The 25,624-nt window shown below is 47.7% G+C and overlaps 1 protein-coding gene across 4 annotated transcripts in view; it reads right to left on the bottom strand.

The window, feature by feature from the left end:
- Positions 1 to 25,624, bottom strand: part of LOC109925864 (arrestin red cell) — a 118,899-nt gene that overhangs the window by 87,545 nt on the left and 5,730 nt on the right. Inside the window, exon 1 of one of the 4 annotated variants that reach the window (XM_048620166.1) lies at positions 11,285 to 11,469. The exons of 2 other annotated variants lie outside the window; for them this stretch is intronic. In XM_048620166.1, coding sequence (XP_048476123.1) covers positions 11,285 to 11,349 — 65 coding nt within the window. In that variant the 5' untranslated portion in view covers positions 11,350 to 11,469. Of the gene's footprint in view, positions 1 to 11,284; positions 11,470 to 25,624 lie in introns of those variants that run through there. One more of the 4 variants, XM_048620167.1, reaches the window with a different exon arrangement.

A 25,624-nucleotide genomic window follows, 5' to 3' on the forward strand; every position in this document is an offset into this window, starting at 1 on the left:
GCTTTCCCGTTCCTCTGATGCCGCTTGGCCTGCTGTGTTCATCCAGCTGTACGCCTTGTTATCTAAGAGAGCAGTCCATGCCTTGGATTAACATCATCTACAAACAACAGACCTTGTGACAGTGCAGCACCCAGGAGGACGAGCCATGACTCTCTCCAATAAGACAATCTAACCACCGCCTCTTGACATTCAATAATGTTCCCCGTATCAATGTCCTTGGGGTTATCATTGACCAGAAACTCAACTGGACTCACCATAAAAACAGTGGCTACAACAGTAGGTCAGAGGCTAGGAACACTGCAGCGAGTAGCCCACCTCCTGACTCCACGAAGCCTATCCATCAACAAAGGCACAAGTCAGGAGTGTGAGGGGATATTCCCCATTTGCCTGGATGGGGGCAGCTCCAACAACACTCAAGAAGCTCGACACCATCCAGGGCAAAGCAGCCCCCGCTTGATTGGCACCACATCCTCAAACATCCCACTCCTTCCACCCACCGACGCTCAGTTGCAACAGTGTGTACCATCTACAAGATGCACTGCAGCAACTCACCAAAAAATCCTTAGACAGCACCTTCCAAACCCACGACCACTTCCATCCAGAAGGACAAGAGCAGCAGATACATGGGAACACCACCCCCCTGCAAATTCCCCTCCGAGCCACTCACCATCCCGACATATTGATGTTTCCTTCGCTATCGGTGGGTCAAAATTCTGGAATTCCTTCCCCAAGGGTATTGTAGGTCAACCCATAGCAGGTGGTCTGCAGCAGTTTAAGAAGGCAGCTCACCACCACATTTTCAAGGGTAACTAGGGACGGACAATAAATACTGAACCAGCCAGCAACACCCACATCCCACAGATGAATAAACAAAAAGCCTAAATCTTTGGGGGTTCAGGCCTGGAAAACGAGGGAGAGACAGATGGCTTCTGGTTTGATGTTTCAATCACTTCTGTGTTTAAAAAATAATAATCTACATTTGAAACCAAACAATAATCTGATGTGATGCTCCCCCAGTTTCCTGTCTGGCATCATCTTGCCTACCTCACAGTGGCAGGGTGAACATGTTGCTCAGTCACCAAGCTGCAAGGAGATCCTTTTTTTTTATTTGAAGAAAAAAATCTAAGTTGGCCAAAATGTTAGCTCATGCAGAGTCAGAAAAGCTTCAGTATCTCCTCAGGCAGAGTTCCATTAGCAACAACTTCCCCTGCACTGCTCATTCCAGATAACATCCGATCAATGGCCCCCAGACACTGTTGTGTCAGAGATGGATAATGTTATTTAAAATTCGGCCTGGAGTTTTCACATTGCCAGGTGGCAATGCAGTCAGCTACAAAAAGACAATGCACATGAGGCCACTCGGCCCAGCCACGCTATACTGGTGTTTCTGTCACCTGCACGAGTCTCCTCACACCCTTCCCCCTTCATCTCAGCCCCCACACCTCCTGTTCTGTTCACCACCCTGCTCATCCAACTTTGTGCTGAAATGCATCTTTAGAATGGCCACGAGCAGCTACAGAAAATAATCAAGGTGGCTAATATCATAGAATCCATAGAGTGTGGAAGCAGGCCATTCAGCCAGAGTCCACACCGATCCTCCAAAGAGCACCCCCAACCCAGCTCCCTATCCCTGTAACCCTGCATTTCCCATGGCTAACCCAACTAGCCTGCAAATCCCTGGACACTATGACCATGCTAAGTTGCCCAATCCACCCTAACCTGCACATCTTTGGACTGTGGGAGGAAACCCACACAAACATGGGGAGAATGTGCAAATTCAAGTCAGTTGCCCAAGGGTGGAATCAAACCCAGGTCCTTGGCGCTGCGATGCAGCAGAGCTAGCCACTGAGCCATCCCAACGGATGCCGGTGTTATCCTGCAGTTATCCAAAACCCTGGTTAGATCCCATTGGAATACTGTAAGCAAATCTGATCCCCACACCTTAGGGCAGATAGATTGGACTTGGATGGAGTACGATGTAGGTTCACAAGAATTATACCGGAACTTCAGGGTTAAGTTATGAGGAGATATTTGTACAAATTAGGCCCATTGTCCCTCAAATTTGAGGTTAAGGGGTGATCTGATCGAAGATATAAAAAGGAAAAGGAAGACAGGATAGATGAAGTATTCCCACTGGTTGGGGATTCTAGAACGAGGGCAACATTAGGGCTAGACAATTCAGGAGAGATGTTAGGAAGCTCTTCAACATACAAAAGGGTATTAGAGGTTTGGAACTCTCTGCCACAAAATGGCAGTGGATGATGGATCTGTTGCTAATTTTAAATCTGAGCTAGGTAAGCTTTTGTGAACCGAGGTATTAAAGGTATACGGGCCAAAGGCGGGCGATAGAGAGAGTCAGGCCACAGATCTGCCATGATCTCATTAAACAGACTTGAGGGGCTGAATGGCCTACTGCTTTGTTCCCATGTTCCTATTGATCCTACTCACCTCAACCATTCCAGGCAGGAATGAGTTCCACATCATCCTCCTCTTTGTTCTAACCAATAAGCTGAGCAGCAAGGATCACATTCAATCAGCTTCTATAGTACATCTTTTTTATAGATTGACTCAGTTGTAGACAGTAACGACCACCGGAACTTGAACATAATAGGCCTTCTAACAGGGGCTCCGAAGAAGAGTCATCGAGTCTCAAAAAAGTTAGCTTGCTCTCTCACTATGGATGCTGCCTGACGCACTGATCTCCAGCAATTTTTGTTTTCAGCCTTTTTAAACACTCTATCTCCAGAATCCCATTCATGCCACACAAATGCCAGGCACTGACCATCTCCAATAAACAGACAGACAATCTAATGCCCCATGACATTCAGTGGTGTTACCATCAACGAAACTGCCACTATCAACATCCTGGGATTACTGTTGACCAGAAACTGAACCAGATTCACCATGTAGATACAGTGACGACAATACCAGGTTTGAAGCCAGGAATTCTGCAGGGGGAACAACTCACGCGACTCCCCAAAGCCTGTCCCACCATCGACAAGGTACAAGCCAGGAGTGTGATGGAATACTCCCTACTTGACCTGGATGGGGGCAGCTCCAACAACACAAGAAGCTCGACACCATCCAGGACAAAGCAACCTCCCCTTGACTGGCACATCCCCAAGCAACCACTCCCTCCACCACCGATGCTCAGTAGCAGCAGAGTGTACTATCTACAAGATGCTCTGCTGAAATTCAAAGATCCTCAGACAGCACCTTCCAAACCCACGGCCACGACCATCTCGAAGTAGAAGGGCAACAGATACATGGAACACTACCCACAAATTCCCTTCAAAGCCATTCATTATCCTGATGTGGAAATAGAATCGTTGACCCTTCAGTGTTGCTGGGTCAAAATCCTGGAATCCCTTCCATTACAGCACTGAGTGGGTGTTCTCATACCACATGGAAGTCAATGGTCCAAGTTGGCAGCTCACTACCACCTCCCTCTGGAAAATTAACAGGTGTTATGGACCAGACCAAACCCGATCTTTTTCTTATTTTAAAGGCAAGTGCCAGGTGTTGCATTGTGGATAGAATGGGATTGGTCAAATTACTAGGCTTGAAGCAAAACAATTTATACACTATATTAAAATACAAAAAAGAACAAACAAATTGGAATAACTGAACTCTGAACAGTTTTCAATAGTAGATTGTTTAAATACTAAAGAGTGACTATTCCAATATAGTAACATCACATAAACAAACCCTTGGCAAAGGCAAATTCAGTAAAATGGATTGCCTCAATGGCAATTCTCCAGAAAAGACATCAAAACATCAATTGGAAATGACTAACCCCTCTACCCTTCCCCACCAATGGGAGTTAACGTCACCTCATGTTCTTCCAAATTCCAGAGAGCATAGGTCTATTCTTCTCCATTTCTCTGCTCTAGACAGTACTTCCTGAAGCATTGTCCACCGAGACTCTACTTTTGTGATCTGCAAGTTGTTACAAACCCTCTGTGCTAGCACGGTGGGGGCTTTTGGGGAGATGGAGGGGTGGGGAGGGGAGATACCATTAGTGCAGGGTAAGTAGGAGGCAGAAATCAGCAGCGGCCATGGAGATCAGGACCTCATGGTTTCAGCTCACAACTCCACTCCCAATCGGATGGGGAGAGCTGCCTTGGACTTCCCAATCAACAAACATTGTCTGCAACCCTCTTTGGGCAAGTACGTCCTCCCTTAGTTAAAAGGGGACCAAAGCTGTGCCTGATACCCCACACACAGGCGGCACAGTGGTTAGCACTGCTGCCTCGAAACCAGGTTCGATTCCATCCTCTGGCGACTGTCTGCGTGAAGTTTACACATTCTCCGTGTCTGTGTGGGTTTCCTCCCACATTCCAAAGATGTGCAGGTTAGGGTGGTTTGGCCATGGGAAATGCAGGGTTAGAGGGATAGGGTTGGGTGAGGATGGCATGATCTTTGGAGGGTCAGTGCAGACTCGACAGGCCAAGAGGCTTCTACCAGCACTGCAGGGATTGTACGACCATACCAAAGCCAAACCCAATTGCAAGACGGAGATAACAAGGTGCAGAGCTGGATGAACAGCAGGCTAAGCAGCATCAGAGGAGCAGGAAGGCTGACGTTTTGGGCCTAGACCCTTCTTCAGAAATGGGGGTGGGGAAGGGGGTTCTGAAATAAATAGGGAGAGAGGGGGAGGCAGATAGAAGATGGATAGAGGAGAAGATAGGTGGAGAGGAGACGGACACGTCAGAAGAGGCGGGGATGGAGCCAGTAAAGGTGAGTGTAGGTGGGGAGGTAGGGAGGAGATAGGCCAGTCCAGGGAGGAGGGACAGGTCAAGGGGGCGGGATGAGGTTAGTAGGTAGGAAGGACGGACAGGTTAGGGAGGCGGGGACGAGCCGGGCTGGTTTTGGGATGCAGTAGGGGGAGGGGAGATTTTGAAGCTTGTGAAGTCCACATTGATACCATTGGGCTGCAGGGTTCCCAAGCAGAATATGAGGTGCTGTTCCTGCAACCTTCGGGTGGCATCGTTGTGGCACTGCAGGAGGCCCAGGATGGACACGTCATCTGAGGAATGGGAGGGGGAGTTGAAATGGTTCGCAACTGGGAGGTGCAGTTGTTTAGTGCGAACCGAGCGTAGGTGTTCTGCAAAGCGGTCCCCGAGCCTCCGCTTGGTTTCCCCGACGTAGAGGAGGCCACAACGGGAACAGCAGATGCAGTATACCACATTAGCAGATGTGCAGGTGAACATCTGCTTGATGTGGAAAGTCTTCTTGGGGCCTGGGATGGGGGTGAGGGGGGAGGTGTAGGGGCAGGTGTAGCACTTCCTGCGGTTGCAGGGAAAAGTGCCAGGTGTGGTGGGGCGTGTGGAGTGGACAAGGGAGTCACGGAGAGAGTGGTCCCTCCAGAAAGCAGATAAGGGTGGGGAGGGAAAAACATCTTGGTGGTGGGGTCGGATTGCAGATGGTGGAAGTGTCAGAGGATGATGCGTTGGATCCGGAGGTTGGTGGGGTGGTACGTGAGGACGAGGGGGATTCTGTTTTGGTTGTTATTTGGGGAGTGGGTGGGACGGATGAGTTGTGGGAAATGCGGGAGACACGGTTGAGGGCGTTCTGGACCCTGGGCGGGGGGGGCGGTGTGGAGTGGGGTCAGGGGGCAAGTTGCGGTCCATGAAAAACGAGGACATGAGAGATGTACGGGAGTGGAGTGCCTCATCCTGGGAGCAGATGCGGTGGGAGGCGAAGGAATCAGGAATAGGGGATGGCATTTTTGCAGGAAGGCGCGTGGGAGGAGGTGTATTCTAGGTAGCTGTGGGAGTCGGTAGGCTTGAAATGGATATCGGTTTCTAGGTGGTTGCCAGAGATGGAAACAGAGGGGTCCAGGAAGGACAGAGAGAGGTATAAGAGATGGTCCAGGTAAATTTAAGGTTGGGGTGGAAGGTGTTGGTGAAGTGGATGAACTGTTCGAGCTCCTCGTGGGAGGACGAGGTGGCACCGATACAGTCATCAATGCAATGGAGGAAGAGCTGGGGTTTAAGGCCAGTGTAGCTACGGAAGAGGGATTGTTCCACGTAACCTACAAAGAGGCAGGCATAGCTTGGGCCCATGCGGGTAACCATGACCACCCCCTTTGTCTGTAGGGGGTGGGAGGAATTGAAAGAGAAGTTGTTGAGGGTGAGGACGAGTTCGGCTAAGCGGATGAGGGTGTCAGTTGAGGGGGACTGGTCGGGCCTGCGGGACAGGAAGAAGCCGAGGGCCTTTAGGCCATCTGCAGGTGTATAGGGACTGGACGTCCATGGTAAAGATGAGGTGTTGGGGACCGGGGAATTGGAAGTTCTGGAGGAGGTGGTGGAGGGCGTGGGTGGTGTCACGGACGTAGGTAGGGAGTTTCTGGACCAAGGGGGAGAAAATGGAGTCGAGATAAGTTCGGTGGGGCAGGAGCAGACGGAGACAATGGGTCGACCAGGGCAGTCAGGTTTGTGGACTTTGGGAAGGATATTGCAAGACTCCTCCTCATATCTCCTTCTATAAAATGCTTATTTGCCTTCCATATCCTCACCAATGATTAATCGTACATTAAAAAAAAAGAGGAAGAACGAGGCTGCGGGTACAATTTTGGCCAGTAACTCGAGACAAGACTTAACGCTTGGCTCACCATGTTTTACTGAGCTGTGGACACAGAAAAGACATGGGTCTTGTGTCTCGATCAACAGTCACAGCACATCCCCAAAGCAAATGGCAGTGTGTTAATGAAAACATAGGGAGTCCAGCCAGAGGGATACCTGGGATGGCAGGATAACACTAGGCATCTAGAAGAACAATAAAAGGTGAGGGAGGAGCACGTCATAGACATTCATAAAGTTCGAAACAGGATAAATGCAGGATGGGTATTCCTGATGACCAGGGAGAACGGAACTAGGGAGGGGGTCTAAGGATACGGGATAGGACTGAGATGGGGAGAAAGGTCTTCACCCAGAGTGTGGTAAGCATGTAGAATCCTCTCCCACATAACGTGGTTGAGGCCAAAACATTGAATGCTTTAAAGGAGGTGGTAGACCTAGCTCTTGGGGCTAAAGGGAGAAACCTGGAACAAGAGATGGGAGTTGGATCGTATTGATTGGTGGGTCAGACCTAAAAAGGGCTGAGTGGCCTCCTCCTGCTCCTATTTTCTAGGTTTCTGCGAAAACGCTGGATCATCATATGAAGGCATAGTATTAGATAAGCAAACACTTCTGTTCTAATCTGTGGGAGATGGCCACGCCTAATTTTCCAAGCCAGAGACAAGCTCTAGGTGTTGTTTTTTTTTTTTGCGATAGTGTCTGTTGAGAGGCTATGTTGCTTAATCAATAAAGAGAAGTCCCTAAATTAGCTGCGCTCTTCTCAAGCCCAGCTTCATCGGTAACATCGTAGTACAACACAATTATCCAGCTTCTTCAAACAGAGGAAAACAGCCCACAGTTACTTAAAAAAAAGAGAGGAAGAACTGGGTAAGATGAATAAACCAAACAGAAATTGCTGCATAAACTTAGCAGGATCCGTGGAGAGAAGTCAGAGTTAACGTTCCTGGGACCAGCCACCCTTCCAGAGAATGCTGGACACAAAACGTCAACTCGGATTCTCTGAAACTTGGCAGACCCGCCAAGTTTCTCCTGCAATTTCCCTTTGATTTCCAACATCCGTGGCTCTCTCAGCTTGGTGTTTAGCTTTTAAAAGGGTTTGGGGAACCGGGCAGCGCAAGGGTGCAACCTTCTTAAAAAGGGATAGGCTGGAAGCGTTGCAGAGAGGGAATCTAGCTGGATGGCAATTGACAACTGTTGAACATTGGATGGCGAAGAGACATGGTGGGGGGGGTGGTGGTGGAAGGGAGGTCGTTTTTTTGGAGGGCTGGGAGTGACAAGGGAAGACAGACTCCTGGCAAAGTTATCCTAAAAGCGTAAGCAGGGGGTAGCCCAGTGGGGCTTTGAAAGACTGCGAGTTCAGAAAAGTTATTTCCAATTAGAAAAAGCACCAAAAATCCCTCAAACTGCCAGTCACGACTGGCATCAGCAAGTTTCCCACACAGCTCACAGCTTGAGAGGCACTCGAGGGTAGACAACAGGAACTGTTACCAGAGAATAGTTTCGGCAGTAAACAGGGAGGGTGTCTGTTGCAGGGAACTGGGGAGGTGGTGGTGGGGGGGGACAACCTTTCTGGACAGGCAAGACAAGATGCGGGAACAGCCGAGATGCAAGAATTCCATAGACTCCATTTACAGTTACCGCTGCCAATATAATCAAAGACCCCTCCTAGCCTGGTTATACTCTCTTCCATCAGGCAAAAAAAAAGTTTGAAAACACATTGCAACAGATTCAAGAACAGCTTCTTCCCTGCTGTTATCAAGCTTTTGAATGGACTTCTCATATACTAGATTTGATCTTTCTCTGTCGCTGCAACACTAATAATCTGCATTCTGTTCTATTACCCTGATGCACTAAAGGTATGATTTGCCTGGTTAGCATGCAAAATAATACTTTACACTTTATTTTGGTCCATGCAACAATGATAAATCAAATTGGACATACTTCCGCAGCAGGTGGGACTAGAACTCAGACCTTCTGGCTCAGGGATAGGGACACTACCACTGGACCACACCAAAAGAAAAGACAACATACACAGATCCAAGCACATGGACTTGGTGTTAACAGGTTTCTGAGCAGTGTTTCTTCTGTTTATAACAACATCCACAGTTATGCCTCACGAAAGCAAGGATTTAGACATGAGTGCAAAACCAGAGTGGTCTCAACAGACTAGATGTTGGGGTAGGTGCTACCCCTCACAGGAAGATTGAGAGCCAGGGGTTGTTGTTTAAAGATCAAGGGTCAGCAATTTAAAAACCAGAAGGGGCCAATTTCTCTCTCTCTCTGGGAGAGTTGGTGTCAACGACAAGGCACAGGTCTGGAGTGTGAGGGAATACTTCCCACTGGCCTGGATGGGGGCAGCTCCAACATAGAAACTCAAACCCATTCAGGACAAAGCAGCCCTCACTTGACTGGAGCCACGTCCACTCCCTCCACCACCAATGCTCAGTCGCAGCAGTGTGTACCGTCTACAAGGTGCACTTCAACAACTCACCAAATGATCCTCAGACAGCACCTTCCAAACCCACAACCACTGTCATCTAGAATAAGGACAATGGCAGTAGATATATGGGACCATCACCACCTTCAAGTTGCCCTTCAAGCCACTCACCATCTTGACTTGGAAATATATCAGCCATTTCTTCAGTGTCGCTGGGTCAAAATCCTGGATTCCCTCCCAAAATGGCATTGTGGGTCAACCCACAGCACATGGACTGCAGCGGTTCAAGAAGGCAGCTCATCCTTACCTTCTCAAGGGGGGCAACTAGAGTCAGGCAACAAATATTGGCCAGCCAGCAAAACGCACATCCCATAAGGTTTATTTTAAAAATAAAATCTCTCTGAAATAGCAATGGAAGCAGAATCTTTCAATTATTTTATTTTTTTTAAAAAATGCAGAGATAGCTAGAATCTTGTTAAGCAAGGCAGCAAATGTTATTGGGGTAGGGAGAAGGAGTTTGAGGTTATAATCTGATCAGCTGTGATCTCAAATGGCAGGAGCAGGCTCGAGGGGGTAAACAGCCTTTTCGTGCTCCTTATTTGTACAGGAGGTATATTTCATGGAGCAGAAACGACAAGTTATTTCATAGGAGTGTTCTCAACTGAGAACCATGGTGTAAGGGGTCTTAGGAGCTTGTATGACCATAAGATATAGGAGCAGAAACAGGCCATTCAGCCCATCACATCTGCTCCACCATTCGATCATGGCTGACAGGTTTCTCTAACCTCCTTCTCCCAGCAACCCTTGATCCCCTTACCAATCAAGGAACTCTATCTCAAAGGCACTCACTGATTTGGCCTCCACAACCCTCTGCAGCAAAGCGTTCTGCAGATTCACCACTCCAGTTGAAGAAATTCCTACCTCATCTCAGCTCTAAAGGATCGTCCCTTCATTCCGAGGCCCAAAGAAGCCGCCTTTATGGGGCGTTGTGCAGGAAAAGTGGGGGAGGGTGGGGGCCATGGGAGAGAGGTTGGGTAGGCAACTAAAGGAATTAAGGGTTATGGTGAGTGGATGGGTAAGTGCAAGTGTATCAGAGTCTGTGAAGAGATCAGCCATGATCTTATTGAATGGCAGAGAAAGCTTGACGGGCCATAGAACCTATTCTGACCTCTTACGTTCTCAAGAGAGGATTCAGGAGGGAATTCCCAGAACTTGGGGTTTTCCAGAAGGCAAGGCCATCAATGATGGAAGTCCTTGGGCCCAAAATTGGGGGAACACAAAGACCAAAACAACAACTGCTGTGACAAAAGGGTTGCCCTGAGAAAGAACAAGCACATCTCTTTTTCCTCTTTCAGACCCTCAGTTGGGTACCTCCAGCTCGTCTGGGCTTTAGGAGAGAGACAGAGACAGAGTCAGGCCAGACATTAGAAACCTCATTGACACCTCACACTTGAAGTGATGGAGGAAAAATGCTCATGGATGGATGCAGAGAAGACTCCCAAGAACGTTTCCTGGGTGAGAACGATATGGGAGAAGCCGTTTGAGGTGGGGGGGGGGGTGTGCCCTGTTTGGGAGGAGAAAGGTTCGAGAAGGAGATGCGATAGAGGCTTTCAACACAACACAGTCAGGCACCCAGCTAGAGCAGGAGACAATCCTCCCACTTAGTGAAAAAGGGGATGGGAACTTTTTTTTTTGCAAAAGAAACACACTGGAGGAAAAGGCCGGGAGGAGGAAAGATTGTTTGTCAGCTTTCTAAAACAAAAACAAGCAGTCTGTGTGGGATCTGGAAGGAGCTGCCCGAGAGTACATGGTGGAGGCAGATATGCTTGTGGTTTTCACAGAGACAGACACAGAGAGGGAGAGAGAGAGAGACACACACGCAGTGAAAAGGGGAACCAGAGAATTATCTGGAGGAAAGGAAACTCATAGGGCTGCAGGAAGAGGAGAGAGATGGGGGAAGTGGGGTGAATTGGGTCAATCTTACAAAAGGCTGGCACCAACACAATGGCCCCAAAACACCCCCACTCCTGTGCTGCAAATTTAGTTGGATCCTTTGACTTGCCCCAAGTTGAATCAAGTGCATTACTTCAGCCTCTGGGTAGACAGGGGATTGAAGAGAACCAACTGCTTGCTGAGCTGGCATAAACTGAAAGCCCTGGAGACACAGGGGTCTTAAAAGGGAGCAGGTTAACCACTGAGCTTATGAGAATTCAGCGCTCAATGATTCTAAAGCACAGCAATAAAACAAAAAGTAAAAACAACTTACTTCCTGTATCGCGTTTGCATAGTCCCTTTGGTTTGTGCGAGGTTCCTGCTTGGAGTCTCTGCCATGCTCCTCACGCCAACCCCCACCGTCTTCCGCTGCACTGTTAAGCCTTCCAGCTCCGAGGACGAAACCCCCAACCTCACCCCTCCTCGCTGCACCCCTCCCCGAAAACGAAAAAGCACTCCCTGCTTTCTGCTCAGTGCAACAAGCAGAGGTGAACGCATCTGCCTGTTAACAGGAAAAAGCGCAAGATCTCAATCAGAGATACAAGTGACATCCTCCCGGCCAATGCCGCGCCTGATGCGTTATCTCGGCCATGCACTCCCCGCAGTCAACAGTGACAATGTGCATTTGTATAGCGCTGTGAAAGGCCCCACAGAGGCAGCGATCAGTCAAAGAGGCAGAATGCAGGGGGTCCCCAACTGACGAACACTGACACTTACAAAATGCCCGCAAGTAACAGCCAGATCCCACACAAGGGTGCATTCACGTTAAAATTTTAAACGTGAATATTTACTTATGAAAGACTGTTTTTTGTACTGTGTCGCGACTTAGACTGGAGAATGGGACCCATTTGTAACCCAGGGACTGCAGATGCTGGATATCTGAAACAAACAAACACACCGAATGCTGGCGAAACCCAACAGAAACAGTTGCAAGTCTGGTGAGACCAGGTTCTCCCGTGCTGTCCATGTTTGACCCAGGCAAAGAGGTAGGTTTAATGGCCAGCATCTTGAAAAAGAAGGAATGGGCTTCTTAAAACCACTTGGACGGCAGTGAATTCAAGAGGGATAGGCAGGAAATGGAGCCTGGAAACTGGATATGTAATTCAGTGTCAATCTGTATTAGTTTTATCTGAAATCACAAGCTGTCGAAGCACTGCTCCTTTGTCAGGGAAAAGCCCGAAGGAGCATTGGTCCGAAAGCTTGTGATTTCCCTGCTGGACTATAACCTGGTGCCATGTGACTTCTGACTTTATCTGCCCCAGTATAACACCGGCGCCTCTGCATCAAGATTTGAATTAATTATCACACCTGCAACGGAGGGTGTAAAGATATCAGACTCCATCGTACCTCGGATCACCTAAAGCATGACACCCTACTAGTAGGATGCTTATCTGCTCCAATAGCTTAATGTTACCCCAGATACTAATATGCCGGAGGAATGTAGTGATCACACATAATACTTAGTTGCAATAAGTCTCTGTGGGATTCTTCAATACCCCAATATTCACTCCCAGTTTATGTTAACATGAACATTGTTGCATTGGACAAAAACACCCTCCTGATGGCAAATCACGACCAGCATTGCCCACTCCCTCAGATTTATTTTAAAGCTCAGACTATAAGCGGAGTTGCTGGAAGTTTATGATACAAAATATGGGAATGGATTGCTGCATGCTAACCAATGATCCCTGTCAGAATTGCCTCAGGGTGAAACCTCTGTAGTTGAATAGTCTGCAAATTCCATCATGGTCACTGACAAAGAATGGCCAGTTCAGCCAACAGCACATCACAATCTAATATCCAGAGGTGATAGCATCATAGAATCAGAATCCCTAGTGTGGAAATAGGCCCTTCAGCCCAACAAGTCCACACCGACCCTCAGAGCATCCCACCCAGACCCATCCCCCCCATAACCCACACATCCCTGAACACTACGGGCAATTTAGCACGGCCAATCCACCCTAACCTGCACATCTTTGGACTGTGGGCGGAACCCAGAGCAAACCCACGCAGACACGGGGAGAATGTGCAAACTCCGCACAGACAGTCACCCAGGTCCCTGGCGCTGTGAGGCTGCAGTGCTAACCACTGAGCCACCGTGCTGCCCCCATGGTAAACATTGCTGAATCAGCAATCAGGAAGCCATTCAGCCCTTCGAGCCCAGCCCTGCCATTCCAATACGATCACAGTTGATAATCCAACTCCGTGCACTGTTCTCGCTTTTTACCTTTTGATTACCCTTAGACCCAAGAGCTATACCCAACTCCAACACATTCAATGCTTTGGCTTCAACTGCTTTCTGTGACAGAGAATTCCTCAAGGTCTCTGGGTGATGAAATCTCTCTTGCTCTCAATTTACAAAGCAGAACTCAAACCCCGCCAGGTCTGTTGGTTGCCTCCCCAGAGGCATTGGGAGTCAGGAGAGTCACAGGCTGATACCAGGGGAAGAAGGGTGGGAAGGAGGTTTACAACATTGGGGGCAGAGAGGGGGGGTGTGGAGGTGAAGACAAAAAGGACGAGAACTTCCAAAAGAAGCAATGAACACATGATCCCAACAAGTCACAGATTAATTAGTTCAATTTGCAGGCAAGGGGAAGTGATGGTCTAGTGGCATTATCCCTCAATTATTGAGGCAGAAACAATGGCTAATGTTCTGGGGACCCAGGTTCAAATCCCATCATGGCAGGTAGTAGAATTTGAATTCAGTAAAAGAAATAATGTCTGGAAGAGTCTAACGATGACCACGAATCCATTGTCTGGCTCACTAATTCCTTCAGGAAAGGTCCATCCTCACTTGGTTTGGCCTATACATGACTCTAGACTCCACGTTATGAAGGAGGGTCACCGGACCAGCAATGTTCATTCTGCCTTCTCTCCATGGATGTTGCTGTGTTTTTCCAGCAATGTCTGTTTTTGTTTCCAGCATCCGCAGCTCTTTATATCCTACCTTTCCCGAACAATGTGGTTGACTCTCAGCTACCTTCTGGGGAACTAGGGATGGGCAAGGAATGCTGGCCTAGCCAGCAATACCCTCATCCATGAATGAATGAATTTAAAAAGAAGCTGTCTCCAAACCAAAAGGCATTAGCAGCTGGTCTTGGTGAAAATTATATAGAGTCAGAGGTTCACAGCACGAAAACAGGCCCTTTGGCCCAACTTGTCCATGCTGCCCAGTTTTCACAGTTTAAACTAGTCCTATTTCCCTGCGTTTAGTCCATATCCTTCCATACCTATCCCATCCAAATGTTTCTTAGATGACAATTGTACTCACTTCCACCACTACCTCTAGCAGCCCACTCCTGACACTCACAATCCTGTGTGAAAAATTGCCCCTCTGGGCCTTTGGTATCTCTTCCCCTCTCACTTTAAACCTTTGTCTTTTAGTTTTAGATTCCCCTCCCATAGGAAAAAGGTGTTGGCTATCTACATTATCTATGCCTCTCATGATTTTATAGACCCCTATAAAAGGTCACCCCTCATTGTCCTACGCTCCAGAGAAAGAGTCCCAGTATATCCAACCTCCCCTTATAACACAAACCTTCCAGTCCAGGTAACATCTTTTCTGCACTCTTTCTAGTTTAATATCCTTTCCTGTAGTAGGGCAATCAGAACTGCCCGCTGTACTCCAAATGTGACCTCAGCCACATCTTGTACAGCTGCAACAAGACGTCCCAATTCCTATACTCTATGCTCTGACTAATGAAAGCAAGCAAACCCAATGCTTTCCTCACCTTTCCGTGAAACTGAACAGATAAACTGTGATGATTCAATACTAAACACTACAATATGTTGACCATCTGGTCAGCTCCTGCGCTGTGGTCGGGATCTCTGCCTCAGTTCAGCATTAGCTACGGCTTCAGGGAACACATTTGGCTCCTGCCAAAATGTTCTGGCTCACAGAGAACGCAATGTTTTAAAGAACACACACAAACACACAGCTATTGAGCCACAGACAGACATCACCAGGTTACTAAGAGTCAATGCAACAAATAAGCTTTGTTATTCTATTATTCATTTAACACCCTCCCCCAGCCACACAAATAAAAAAATCAGTGCCTCTCTCTCGCGTCTCACCACCGACAATTAAACCGTTAGAGGGTCTAATTTAGCCTGCACACTATAGTGGTTGTGGGTTTGGTGTCCATAGGATGCACATTTATACAGTTTATAGATTTGTACAACATCGAAAGAGACCCGTTTGGGGTATATGAATGGGAAGGGCTCAGAGGGATGTGGCCAAATGCTGGCAAATGCCACTAGACTAATTTAAGATATCTGGTTGGTGTGGACAGGTTGGACTGAAGGGCCCATTTCCATGCTGTACATCTCTATGATGAGATGTCCTAAATTAATCTAGTCCCATTTGCCAGCACTAGGCCCCTGTAGTCGTGGCCGAGTGGTTAAGGCAATCGATTAGAAATTCATTTGGGTTTCCCCATGCTGGTTCAAATCCTGCTAACTATGTTTCCTCAACTTAGGCATGGCACAGTGGCTCAGTGGCTAGCACTGCTGCCTCACAATGCCAGGGATCCAGGTTCAATTCCCCCCTCGTGCAACTGTCTGTGTTGAGTTTGCACGTTCTCCCCGTGTCTGCGTGGGTTTCCTCCGGGTGCTCCGGTTTCTTCCCACAGTCCAAAGATGTGCAGGTTAGGGTGGATTGGCCGTGCTAAGTTGTTCCCATAGTGTTCAGGGATGTGTAGGTTAGGTGGGTTTATAGGTTAATGGGTCTGGGTGGTTTGCTCTGTAGGTCGGTGTGGAGCTGTAGGGCCGAAGGCCTGTTTCCACACTATAGGGCTTCTATGATTCTATTTGGCCCATATTCCTCTAGACCCTTCCTACCCACATACCCATCTCCAAACTTACTTTGTCTAAAATGGGGCTCGAGCCACACAGTGGTACAGCACAGCAAGATCCCAGCATGGGCCTTGCAGGCTCTGTAGCAGTACACAGTCATATGCTATGCCTCTTGTGCACACAACACAGTCTCCTGTCCCTCAAAGACTTTCCTTCAGTCCAGTCCCCGCATGGAAAGTCAACTGTTGACTCTACTACCAACACCCTTCAAGGAAATGAGCTCTGGAGAGCGAAGAAAATGAAGATGTTCCCATGCCAGCCCTCCTGTTTCTCACCATCAATCACCACAAATTGTGTTCTCTCTCCGAGTACCCCCACAGTGTTAAGGGTTTTTCCTTATTTACACCATCACAATCACGCTTCTTTTGTTAAAACCTACTCTCAATCACTCAAGGCAGGCTAGTTAGCCAGAGGCCCCTCACTCTCTACTGATAAGGGGTAATTGAGGGGAAATTGCAGTGTAGTGATAAAACCCTCAAGGGGTTCTTGTGACAAAGTGATAGTGCCCCTACCTTTGAACCAGGAGGGTGTACATTATAATTATAATGTGGGTTAGAGTTTTAACTAGTCACCTTACATATTGACAGTTGTTCATCCATGGCTGGAGTTTACTTATTGGCAAGAGAAGTTGTTCTGGTTAAAATGTACAGAAAGCCATTCTGGGCTTTCATCAGCCCCAGGGTGGCTTGGTGGTGTGGGGAGGAGAAAGCAGGGAAGAGGGAAGGAAGAGAATGGAAGTGGGTGGGGGGAAAAAAAAAGTGATGGAGGAGGTTGGTGCCGAGAGGAGAAGACAGGGGCCAAGAAAGAAGTGGAGAACAGAGAGAAGGAAGGGAGTGGGTGAGAGAGAATCATTGAATCCCTACACATAGTGTGGAAGAGGCCATTTGGCCTATCAATCCACACCAATCCTGCAGAGAGCATCCCAACCAGACCCACCCCTTATCCCTGCATTTCCTATGGCTAACTCACTTAGCCTGCACATCCCTGGACACTAGGGGACAATTTAGCATGGCCAACCCACCCTAACCTACATATCTTTGGATTGTGGGAGGAAACTGGAGCACCCAGAGGAAACCCATACAGACATAGGGGAGAACATGCAAACTCCACACAGACAGTCATCCGAGGGTGGAATCGAACCTGGGTACCTGGCGCCTTGAGGCAGCAGTGCTAGCCACTGAACCACCACGCTGGCCCAAAACACAAGGAGTGAACTGCTGTCAAACATTGCGAACCAGATGTGATATGAACAGACAACATTCTGAATGGGAGTCAGAAGCGGCCGAGGAAAAAGACAAGGGAATGGGGTGCGGGAGAAGCAGGCTGGGAGAAGCGAGAGAAGGGGGTGGGAGGAGAAAGAAGAAGGGATGGAGAATCTCATCATTAACACATTGGGATTCAAGGCCAAGACCGCTGAAAAACAAGCCTGGATTACTATAGCAGTGAGATGAACCGCTTTGCCATTGTCCCTCCCTAATTCCACATACATTGCAACGCAATCTTGTTGTGACATCTCAGATTGCAACATGCTCTAGCAGAGTTCCACTTTCTGTAATGACAAATATGGGACATTTCAGGATGTACTTTCACAAATCAAGAATATTGCAGCATCAAAAACACTTCCAGGAAGGGTAGTGGGGGGGGTGGTGGGTGGTGTGGAGAAATGCTAATATTTGGTCAGATACTTACAGAACAAGGAACAATTTGCTAGATGCTGGACAAACAGCAAAAAAAAAAAGGGGAAGTGGTGCAATTGTATATGGCTTTCAGACAGCCAGCACTGGTGCTACGAGTCAAAGTAGTTTCTTTAGGGACATTGGGGGGGGTGCGCGGCTGGGGTTGCCCAGCCCCCTGGTCAAGTGGGGGCACTTGCCAACTCACACAGAATCCCTACAGTGTGGATGCTGGCCACTTGGACCATCATGTCCACACCAACCCTCTGAAGAGCACCCCATCCAGACCCACCCTTTATCCCTGTAACCCTGCATTTCCCATGGCTAACACACTCAGTCCGCACATCCCTGGACACAATGGGGCAATTTAGCATGGCCAACCCACCCTAACCTGCACACATTTGGACTGTGGGAGGAAACCCACGCAGACAATGTGTAAACTCCACACAGACAGTCGCCCGAGGCTGGAATCGAACCCAGGTCCCTGGTGCTGTGGGGCAACAGTGCTAACCACTGAGCCACCATGCCATCCTGGTTGGTTTAGTGAGCGTCCAGCCACTCCCCTTACAAACAGTCACAATAGACACTCTACACTGGACATACATCAGATGGATTTGCAATTCAAATGATCCCTTCCCTTCAATCAGGGAAGTTGCACAAAATCTCACACCACGGCGATCGGCCATTCAGCCCATCTGCTCCATGCTGGTGTTTATGACCCAACAAAAAAAAAGTCTCCTCGACTCATTCCCATTCATGTGTCCCTCTATTCATTGGCATGCTGGGATCCAAACCCCAAATCCCCATTGCACAAGCCTGGATTAATGGCCTAGTGGGATCAAGTCATGAGGAGAGATTACACAACTGAGGCTTGTTTTCTTCAGAGTTTGGAAAGTTAAGGGATGATCTTCTCAAAGTCTTCAAGATATGAAGAAAAGACAGGGTAGACAAAGATAAACTATTTCCACTGGTTGGGGATTCTAGAACTAGGGGGCATCATCTGAGAATTAGGGCCAGGGTGCTCAGGAGAGATGTTAGGAAGCACTTCTACATGCAAAAAGGTTGGAAGAGGTTTGAAACTCGCTTCCACAAACAGCAGTTGGTGCTGGATCAGTTGTTAATTTTGAATCTGAGACAGATACTTTTTTGATTAACAAAAAAGTGTGAAGGGATATGGACCAAAGGCAGATATATAGAGTTAGGCCACAGATCAGCCATGAACTCACTGGATGACACGACATGGTCGAGGGGCTGAATGGCCTCCTGCTCCTATATTCCTTTCTCCCTCATGGGATTATCCAGCTTCTCCATCCATTCCATACATCCCAACCCACTCTCAGGGTACTCACTATTCTTAACGTCAAGTGACCACCCCATTTTTAAACCCTCAATCCCCCAGGATATAAAGAACAGTTTGCTGAGTGACTATGTAGGTGCAGAAGTAGGCCATTCAGCCCACTGAAGCTATTCCACCATTCGATGGCCAATTTGAGAACCCTCAACTCCACTTTCCTCCCCACCCTCACCCTCCATTAGTCTCGATTCCTTTTACTGATTAAAAAGCACCTCAGCTTCGAACATACTGAACGACCCAGCCACAACAGCCCTCTGCAGTAAATAACTGCACTGATTCACTCCCTCGAAGAGAAGAAATTCCTAATCAATCAGTCGGAGATGATGCCCCCTGGTCCTACAAGGGAGCAACAATCTGTCCACATCTACCCAGTCAAGATATCCCTAACAATGGTACCTATTTCAATAAGCTACCCCTCTTATTCTTCTAAACGCCAATGAATACAGGCCCAACATTCATCTATCTACAATAAACTGCTTTGTAGGCCTCCAGTTACTGGACATACTGAAAAGACTTTGAAAGGCGGTTTCAGATCATGGTTTAGGGGAAACTGTATCAAAATTGAAGCATTGTATTAAACAACAGTGTAATATAGGATCACTTAGCCTCATGGTAATGTTGACAATTCCGCAACACCTCGACCAACACTGCCTCTTTCTGGTGGCTCCTTGCCAGTATGTTCGGCATTGGTTTCTTTTTGAAAAGACATACCAAGATGTTACAGAGATGGCAGGTACAGAAGTGAAGTTGCTACAGTCCTAGGAGGGGTGCTCTCACTGCACAGACACGACTGGTGGGGGTTGAACCCAAGGGTCACCATGTCTCAGGAGAGGTTCAGAAGGTGGGAAGTCCACAGTAACCTCAGCTGTGTGTGAATTGACCCCTCCCCCAAAAAAGAGCACCGAGTCAAAACCAGGCATCCAGCCAACTGAGCTACTCAACTCCTACAGGAGATACAGAGGTGTATGGCCAACACCTCCAAATTAGTTTCAGCCTTCCCCTCAATCCAGAAGAGGCAAGCTTCTCGCAGAGTGAAAGAGAGCGACAGAAAGACAGACAGACAGACACACACAGTTATTCACCCTCCTTTCTTGCCTTGGCAAGGAGAGGTGAGGGAAAGAGAGAGAGCGCGACAAACATATTGAGAGAGAGGAAGATTGGGTGATGGACCAGTGGCATAAAATTGCTGGATTATTAAATCCAGAGATTCAGCCAATGTTCTGGGGATCCAGGCTCAAATCCCACCATGGCAGATAGTGGAAATCGAAATCAATTTCTAAAAACCTGGAATTAAAGGGTTTAACAATGGCCATGAACTGATGGTTAGAAAAGCACACCCAATAGTTCATTAATGCCCTTTAGGGAAGGAAATCTATTGTCCTAACCCAGACTGGCCTGCACGTGACTCCAGACCCGCAGCAATGTGGTTGCCTTTTATCCGTCCTCTAGGTAGATAAGACTGGGCAATAAACGCTGGCTCAACTAGCGATGCACACACCATGTGAATGAATAATAAAAAAACATAAGTGGGTGGAGACAGAGAGCAATGGTTTTCAGAACTGGAAGGTCAGGGCCACATTCTCACATCCACAACAGGTTGGGTCGAACAGAGGAACGGAAGTCAGGTGCACACAGTAACTTCGACCTCAGGCCAAATACAAGGTTCGAGAGGGTTATATCCACTTCTCTTTTGAAAGCTACAACCAAAATCTACTTCCACTACTCTGAAGATCATACAAAACTTGCTCAGCAAGTCACAAAAATCAGCCTCCTCCTCCGCCAGCTGTTGCTGACCAGTTCTCTTAAACAGCATCGCCCACTGACTGACTCTCCTCTCAGTTGCTACCCGGCTCCCCCCCCAAACTCTGAAACTCCCACTCGAAAAAGCACGCTGTATCTCATGCTTTAACAGGGAGTGCAGGGTAGGAACCGAGACGAGGAGGAATTTCTTCGGCCAGAAGGTGGGAAATCTATGGAAATCATAGCTGCCACAGCCCTTGGTGGCAAAGCCATGGAGTGACTTTAAGACAGAGATAGATTCCTGATTGGCAAGGAGGAAATCAAGGGTTACGGGGAGAAAGCACGAGAATGGGGTCAAGAAACATGTCAGCCATGACTGAATGGCGGAGCAGACTTGATGGGCCAAATGGATTAATTCTGCTCCTACATTTCGATATGTACAAGAGCAAGGAGACTGCAGTAAAAGGCAGTCATCTGGGGATGGAGCACCTCAGTGATCTAGCTAGACTGGGAAAAGCAGGGGCGGTGAGGTCTTGTGTGGGGTGAAAGCAAGAGAAATAAAGCAATCCATCTAAACATTGAGAAAGAGAGGGTGCCAGTTTAAGATCATTGGCAATAGAAAATTTAACAGCATGACATGACAGGATTGCACACACCATGAGTGCTTAGATTCATTGAACACAGAAAAGGCCCTTCGGCCCATCAAAGCTGCACCGACATAACACCCGCTAAAAATGCACCAATTCTAATTTCCTGCACTTGTCTCATATCTTTGGATATGGTGACATTTGAAGTACTCATCCAAATATTTAACTGAAATATTTCCAGCCTCCACCACCTTCCCACTATAATCCCAAACTAAATTGGACCCACCTATCTGCACTTGGCCCATATCCCTCCAAACATTTCTTATTCATGAACTTATCCAAATGCCTTTTAAATATTGTAACTGTACCCACATCCATCACTTCCTCTGGAAGTTCATTCCACACATGAACCACTAAAAAATTTGCCCCTCATGTCCTTTTTAAAATCTATCTCCTCTCACCTTAAGAATGTGCCCCCTAGTCTTGAAATGCCCCACCCTAGGGACAGGACATCTGCCATTCACCCTATCTATACCCCCTCCTGGGTTTTTATAAACTTCTGCAAGGTCACCCCTCAACCTCCTATGCTGCAGTGAAAAAAGTCCCAGCCTCTCTTTATAACTCAAGCCCTACATTCCTGGCAACATCTTTTCTAATGTAAATTTCTTCTGAACCCTCTCCAATTTCATAATATCCTTCCTATAACAGGGTGATGAGAACTGGACACAGTACTCCAGAAGAGGCCTCACCAATGTCCTGTACAACCTCAACATGACGTCCCAATTCCGATGCTCAAAAGGTCTGAGCAATGAAAGCAAGCTGTTGAAAATTAATAGCTAAAGGGGCACCATTATTGATTGTAATAAAAATAAAACACAGTCTGGTTCACAAATGCTCTTTGGGGGAAGGGAAATCTGCCTTCCTTACCTGGTCTGGCCTACACATGTCTCCAGACTCTCAACCAATGGGGTTGACTCTAAACTTCCCACACAATTCAGTTCAAGGGGGCCATAATATTTGGGTAATAAAAGCTGGGCCTTCCAGCAATACCCCCATCCTGTGAACGAACATTGTGCAAGAGCGAGAAAAAGACCGCTTCAGAGCTGTATTACCTTCTCCAAACTAGTTTGGTTTGTTTTGTATCTGTTTTTGTGTATCGAATGTAAACAACATTGTAAAAGATAGAACATCTTCAGATTTCACTCTCGGTTAGAGGTGGCAGCTCTGACATACATCAGTACTAACTACTTGAGACATCATACACAACAAGACTTGACAAGTTATTCATATCAAATGTTCGAAAATAGGACTAGATTAATTTAGAATATCTGTGTCAGCACGGAAGAGTTGGACCAGATGATCTGTTTCTGTGCCGTACATCTCTATGACTCAATGATAGAATGGGCCAGATGTTGCCAATCCCTAATTGCCCCGGGGGTGGTCGTGAGCTGCCTTCTTGAACCGCTGCAGTCCACGTGCCCCACAGTGCCTTGAGGGAGGGAGTTCCGGGATTGTGACCCAGCGACACTGCGAGGAATGGCCGACATATTTCCAAGTCAGGATGGGGAGCGGCTTAGAAGGGAACACGCAGTGAGGGGTGTTCCCATGTATCTGCTGCCCTCATCCTTCTAGATGGAAGTGATTGGGGGTTTGGAAGGTGCTGCCTGAGGATCCTTGGTGAACTGCTGCAGTGCATCTTGTAGATGGTACACATTGCTGCTACTGAGTGTTGGTGTTAGAGGGAGTGGATGTGGCGCTTTGTTCAGGATGCTGACGAGCAGAGAGTGTCCACCATTGACAAGGCTTAAGTCAGGAGTGTGAGGGAATACTCCCCACTTGCCCTGGATGGGGGCAGCTCTAACACAAGCTGCTGCACCCCTTGCAAGTTCCCTTTTGAGCCCCTGATCATCCTGACTTGGAAATATAAATTGGCCATTCTACCCCCCCCACCACCCCATGCCACTGGGTCAAAACTCTGGAATTCCCTGCCTAATGGCACTACGTGCATATCCCTACACCACACGGGACTGCAAGGGTTCAAGAAGGCAGCTCACCCTCATCCTCTCAAGGGGTTGTTAGGGTTAAGAAATCAATGCTGACCCAGCCAGCAACACATGTCCCATAAATGAAAAAAAAAACCAAACAGGAAATTGGATGGACACGTGAGGAAAGTATCCCTTAAATCCCAGGCGAATAAGGGATAGAGTGCTGGGGGAGTGGGCGGAATGTGTTGGGATTGCTCTACAGAAGTCCAGCACTCCCAAGCATCCCAGATCCCAAATCAAGACAACTGCCAGACTTTCCCTTTTGTGATCACAGGTTTTTGCTCAAAGAAAGGAAGCAGATGTACTAGGGAACCATTTGCCCAGCATTGTGGTCATTATAAAAGTGAGGGAACTGGGTTATCTTCCTAAGCTTGTGTGTGCCCACGTGCACACATGCCCGATGAGGAGTTCAGCTGATGGTGGATGGGGAAAGAACAGAAAACAGGCCCAATCTGTCTGCTTATGTATCTCACATCCAAGTTGGATGGGAGACAATGGAGACAACAAATGTCAGAGATCTCTCAGTGTCTCCGAGTTGCTTTAGGCAACACACGTTACGAGGACATTAGAGCTTTTGCCATCGCTCGGCTGCTCAGTGACAGGCTCTTGCTGGAAGCATTGGCATGGTGAAGCCGATAGCTGTGTCAGTCATGTTACAGACACATGAGCCACTCACCACACCCCTCAAATCCTGGAGGGGGTCCCAGAGCAGAAGCTTGTAGATGCGAGCTGGAGACCCTCCCAGTTGGGTCATTAAAGTCAGAATCTCAAGGGTGAATCAGTGGTTAGCACTGCTGCCTCAGTCCAGGGTCCTGGGTTCGACTCCACACAGGCAGTCGCCTGAGGATGGAATTTCCATGTTCTCCTTGTGTCTGTGCGGGTTTCCTCCCAGAGTCCAAAGATGTGTGGGTTAGGTGGATTGGTCATGCTAAATCGTCCTGTAGTGTCCAGGGACATGTAGGCTAGGTTGGTTTGTCACTGGAAATTTGGGGATAAGGTGGGATGCTCGAGAGGGTCGGTGCAGACTCAATGGGCTGAATGGCCTCCAATCTGCACTGTAGATTCTGAGTCAGAGTGCTGTGTTTTAACTTGGAAAACAAAAACAAGGGAACTTCCTATATCTCAAAACAGAAAATTGTTCCAACTTGCACACTCAAAAAAAAATGACAGTTTGTGTTTTTAAAATTTTCTTCGTCTCACAGGCCACTCAGTCCATCGTCTTATAGGCTAATTGTGTCCATGTTGGCTCTTTTAAATTAGGCCCACATCGTCTCACTCGGCAGGCTGCTCCCTCCACTCCATTACCTTTGCAAAATTCCAAGTGAACCTGCTCAAACTGCCCGATCAGGCAGCATTTTTCATATCATAGTAAGTCGCTTCATAAAATAAAGAGACATTCTCATCTTCCACCAGCACTTTTGTGAACTACTTCGAGGCAGCTCTGCACTTCAGAGACCCTGGAAAATGCTTTGGGGACAAGGGTTCAAATCCCAAACCCAGCTGGCAAAATTTCAAATGGAGGGAATTAATTTGGAATACGTCTCTGTGTCCTAGCAACTGGTTAATTGAAGCAATTTTCTTGGGTAGTTCGTAGCAGGCAGAGTACAGACTGCATGCAGTCAATCTGTGCTTCCAAAACCAACCATCCCCCCCACCACGCCAAGCAAACATCTGCTAGCTGCGGTTCTGCAAAGCTTCAGCACCCACTGAACAATCCAGTGTGTGCTCGTCATTACACCTAACATCTTCAGGCACTCAAACTCACAAAGTGACTCATTTGCATCACTAGGAGTGCTGGCATGTATTCCTACAGGGAGACCCATTCTCAGTAAACAAGAAATCCCCTCAAAGCTTTTGCACTGTCCGAGTTATTCGGGAACTTGCAAAGTCTATCAGTCCCTCTTGCACTTCCCACGGCCATGCTTCGGCCAATCAGCATGGCTTGCTAACCAATAAGACCCCTTCCCTACCACACCCCACAGTCATAAATCATTATGATGGTTTCAAATTTGGCATTCTTGCATTGATCCTGATGAGTGCGAGATGAAAAGAATCATCAATGGGCCCTACTTTTAGTTCTTAACCGGGAGTACAAGTTTGCAGTTGGTCATGTTAGTTTGAGACAGGAACCCATCCTGTTGGTGTAGGTCTGGAGTCACATATCGGTGCAGACCAGGTAAGGACAGATATTCATAGATTCATACAGTGTAGAAGAGGCCCTTTGGCCGATCCAATCTGCACCAAAACCCACTAAAAGTGCAGTAATCCTGATCTCCTGCACTTGTCCCATACCCTTAAGTGTTATTAATATTTGAAGTGCTCATCCAAGCTTCTTTTTTTTTAAAAAAATGTTTCCCAGGC

Source organism: Rhincodon typus, chromosome 45, assembly GCF_021869965.1.
Source record: "Rhincodon typus isolate 14 chromosome 45, sRhiTyp1.1, whole genome shotgun sequence".
In the NCBI taxonomy this organism is placed as follows: Eukaryota; Metazoa; Chordata; class Chondrichthyes; order Orectolobiformes; family Rhincodontidae; genus Rhincodon; species Rhincodon typus.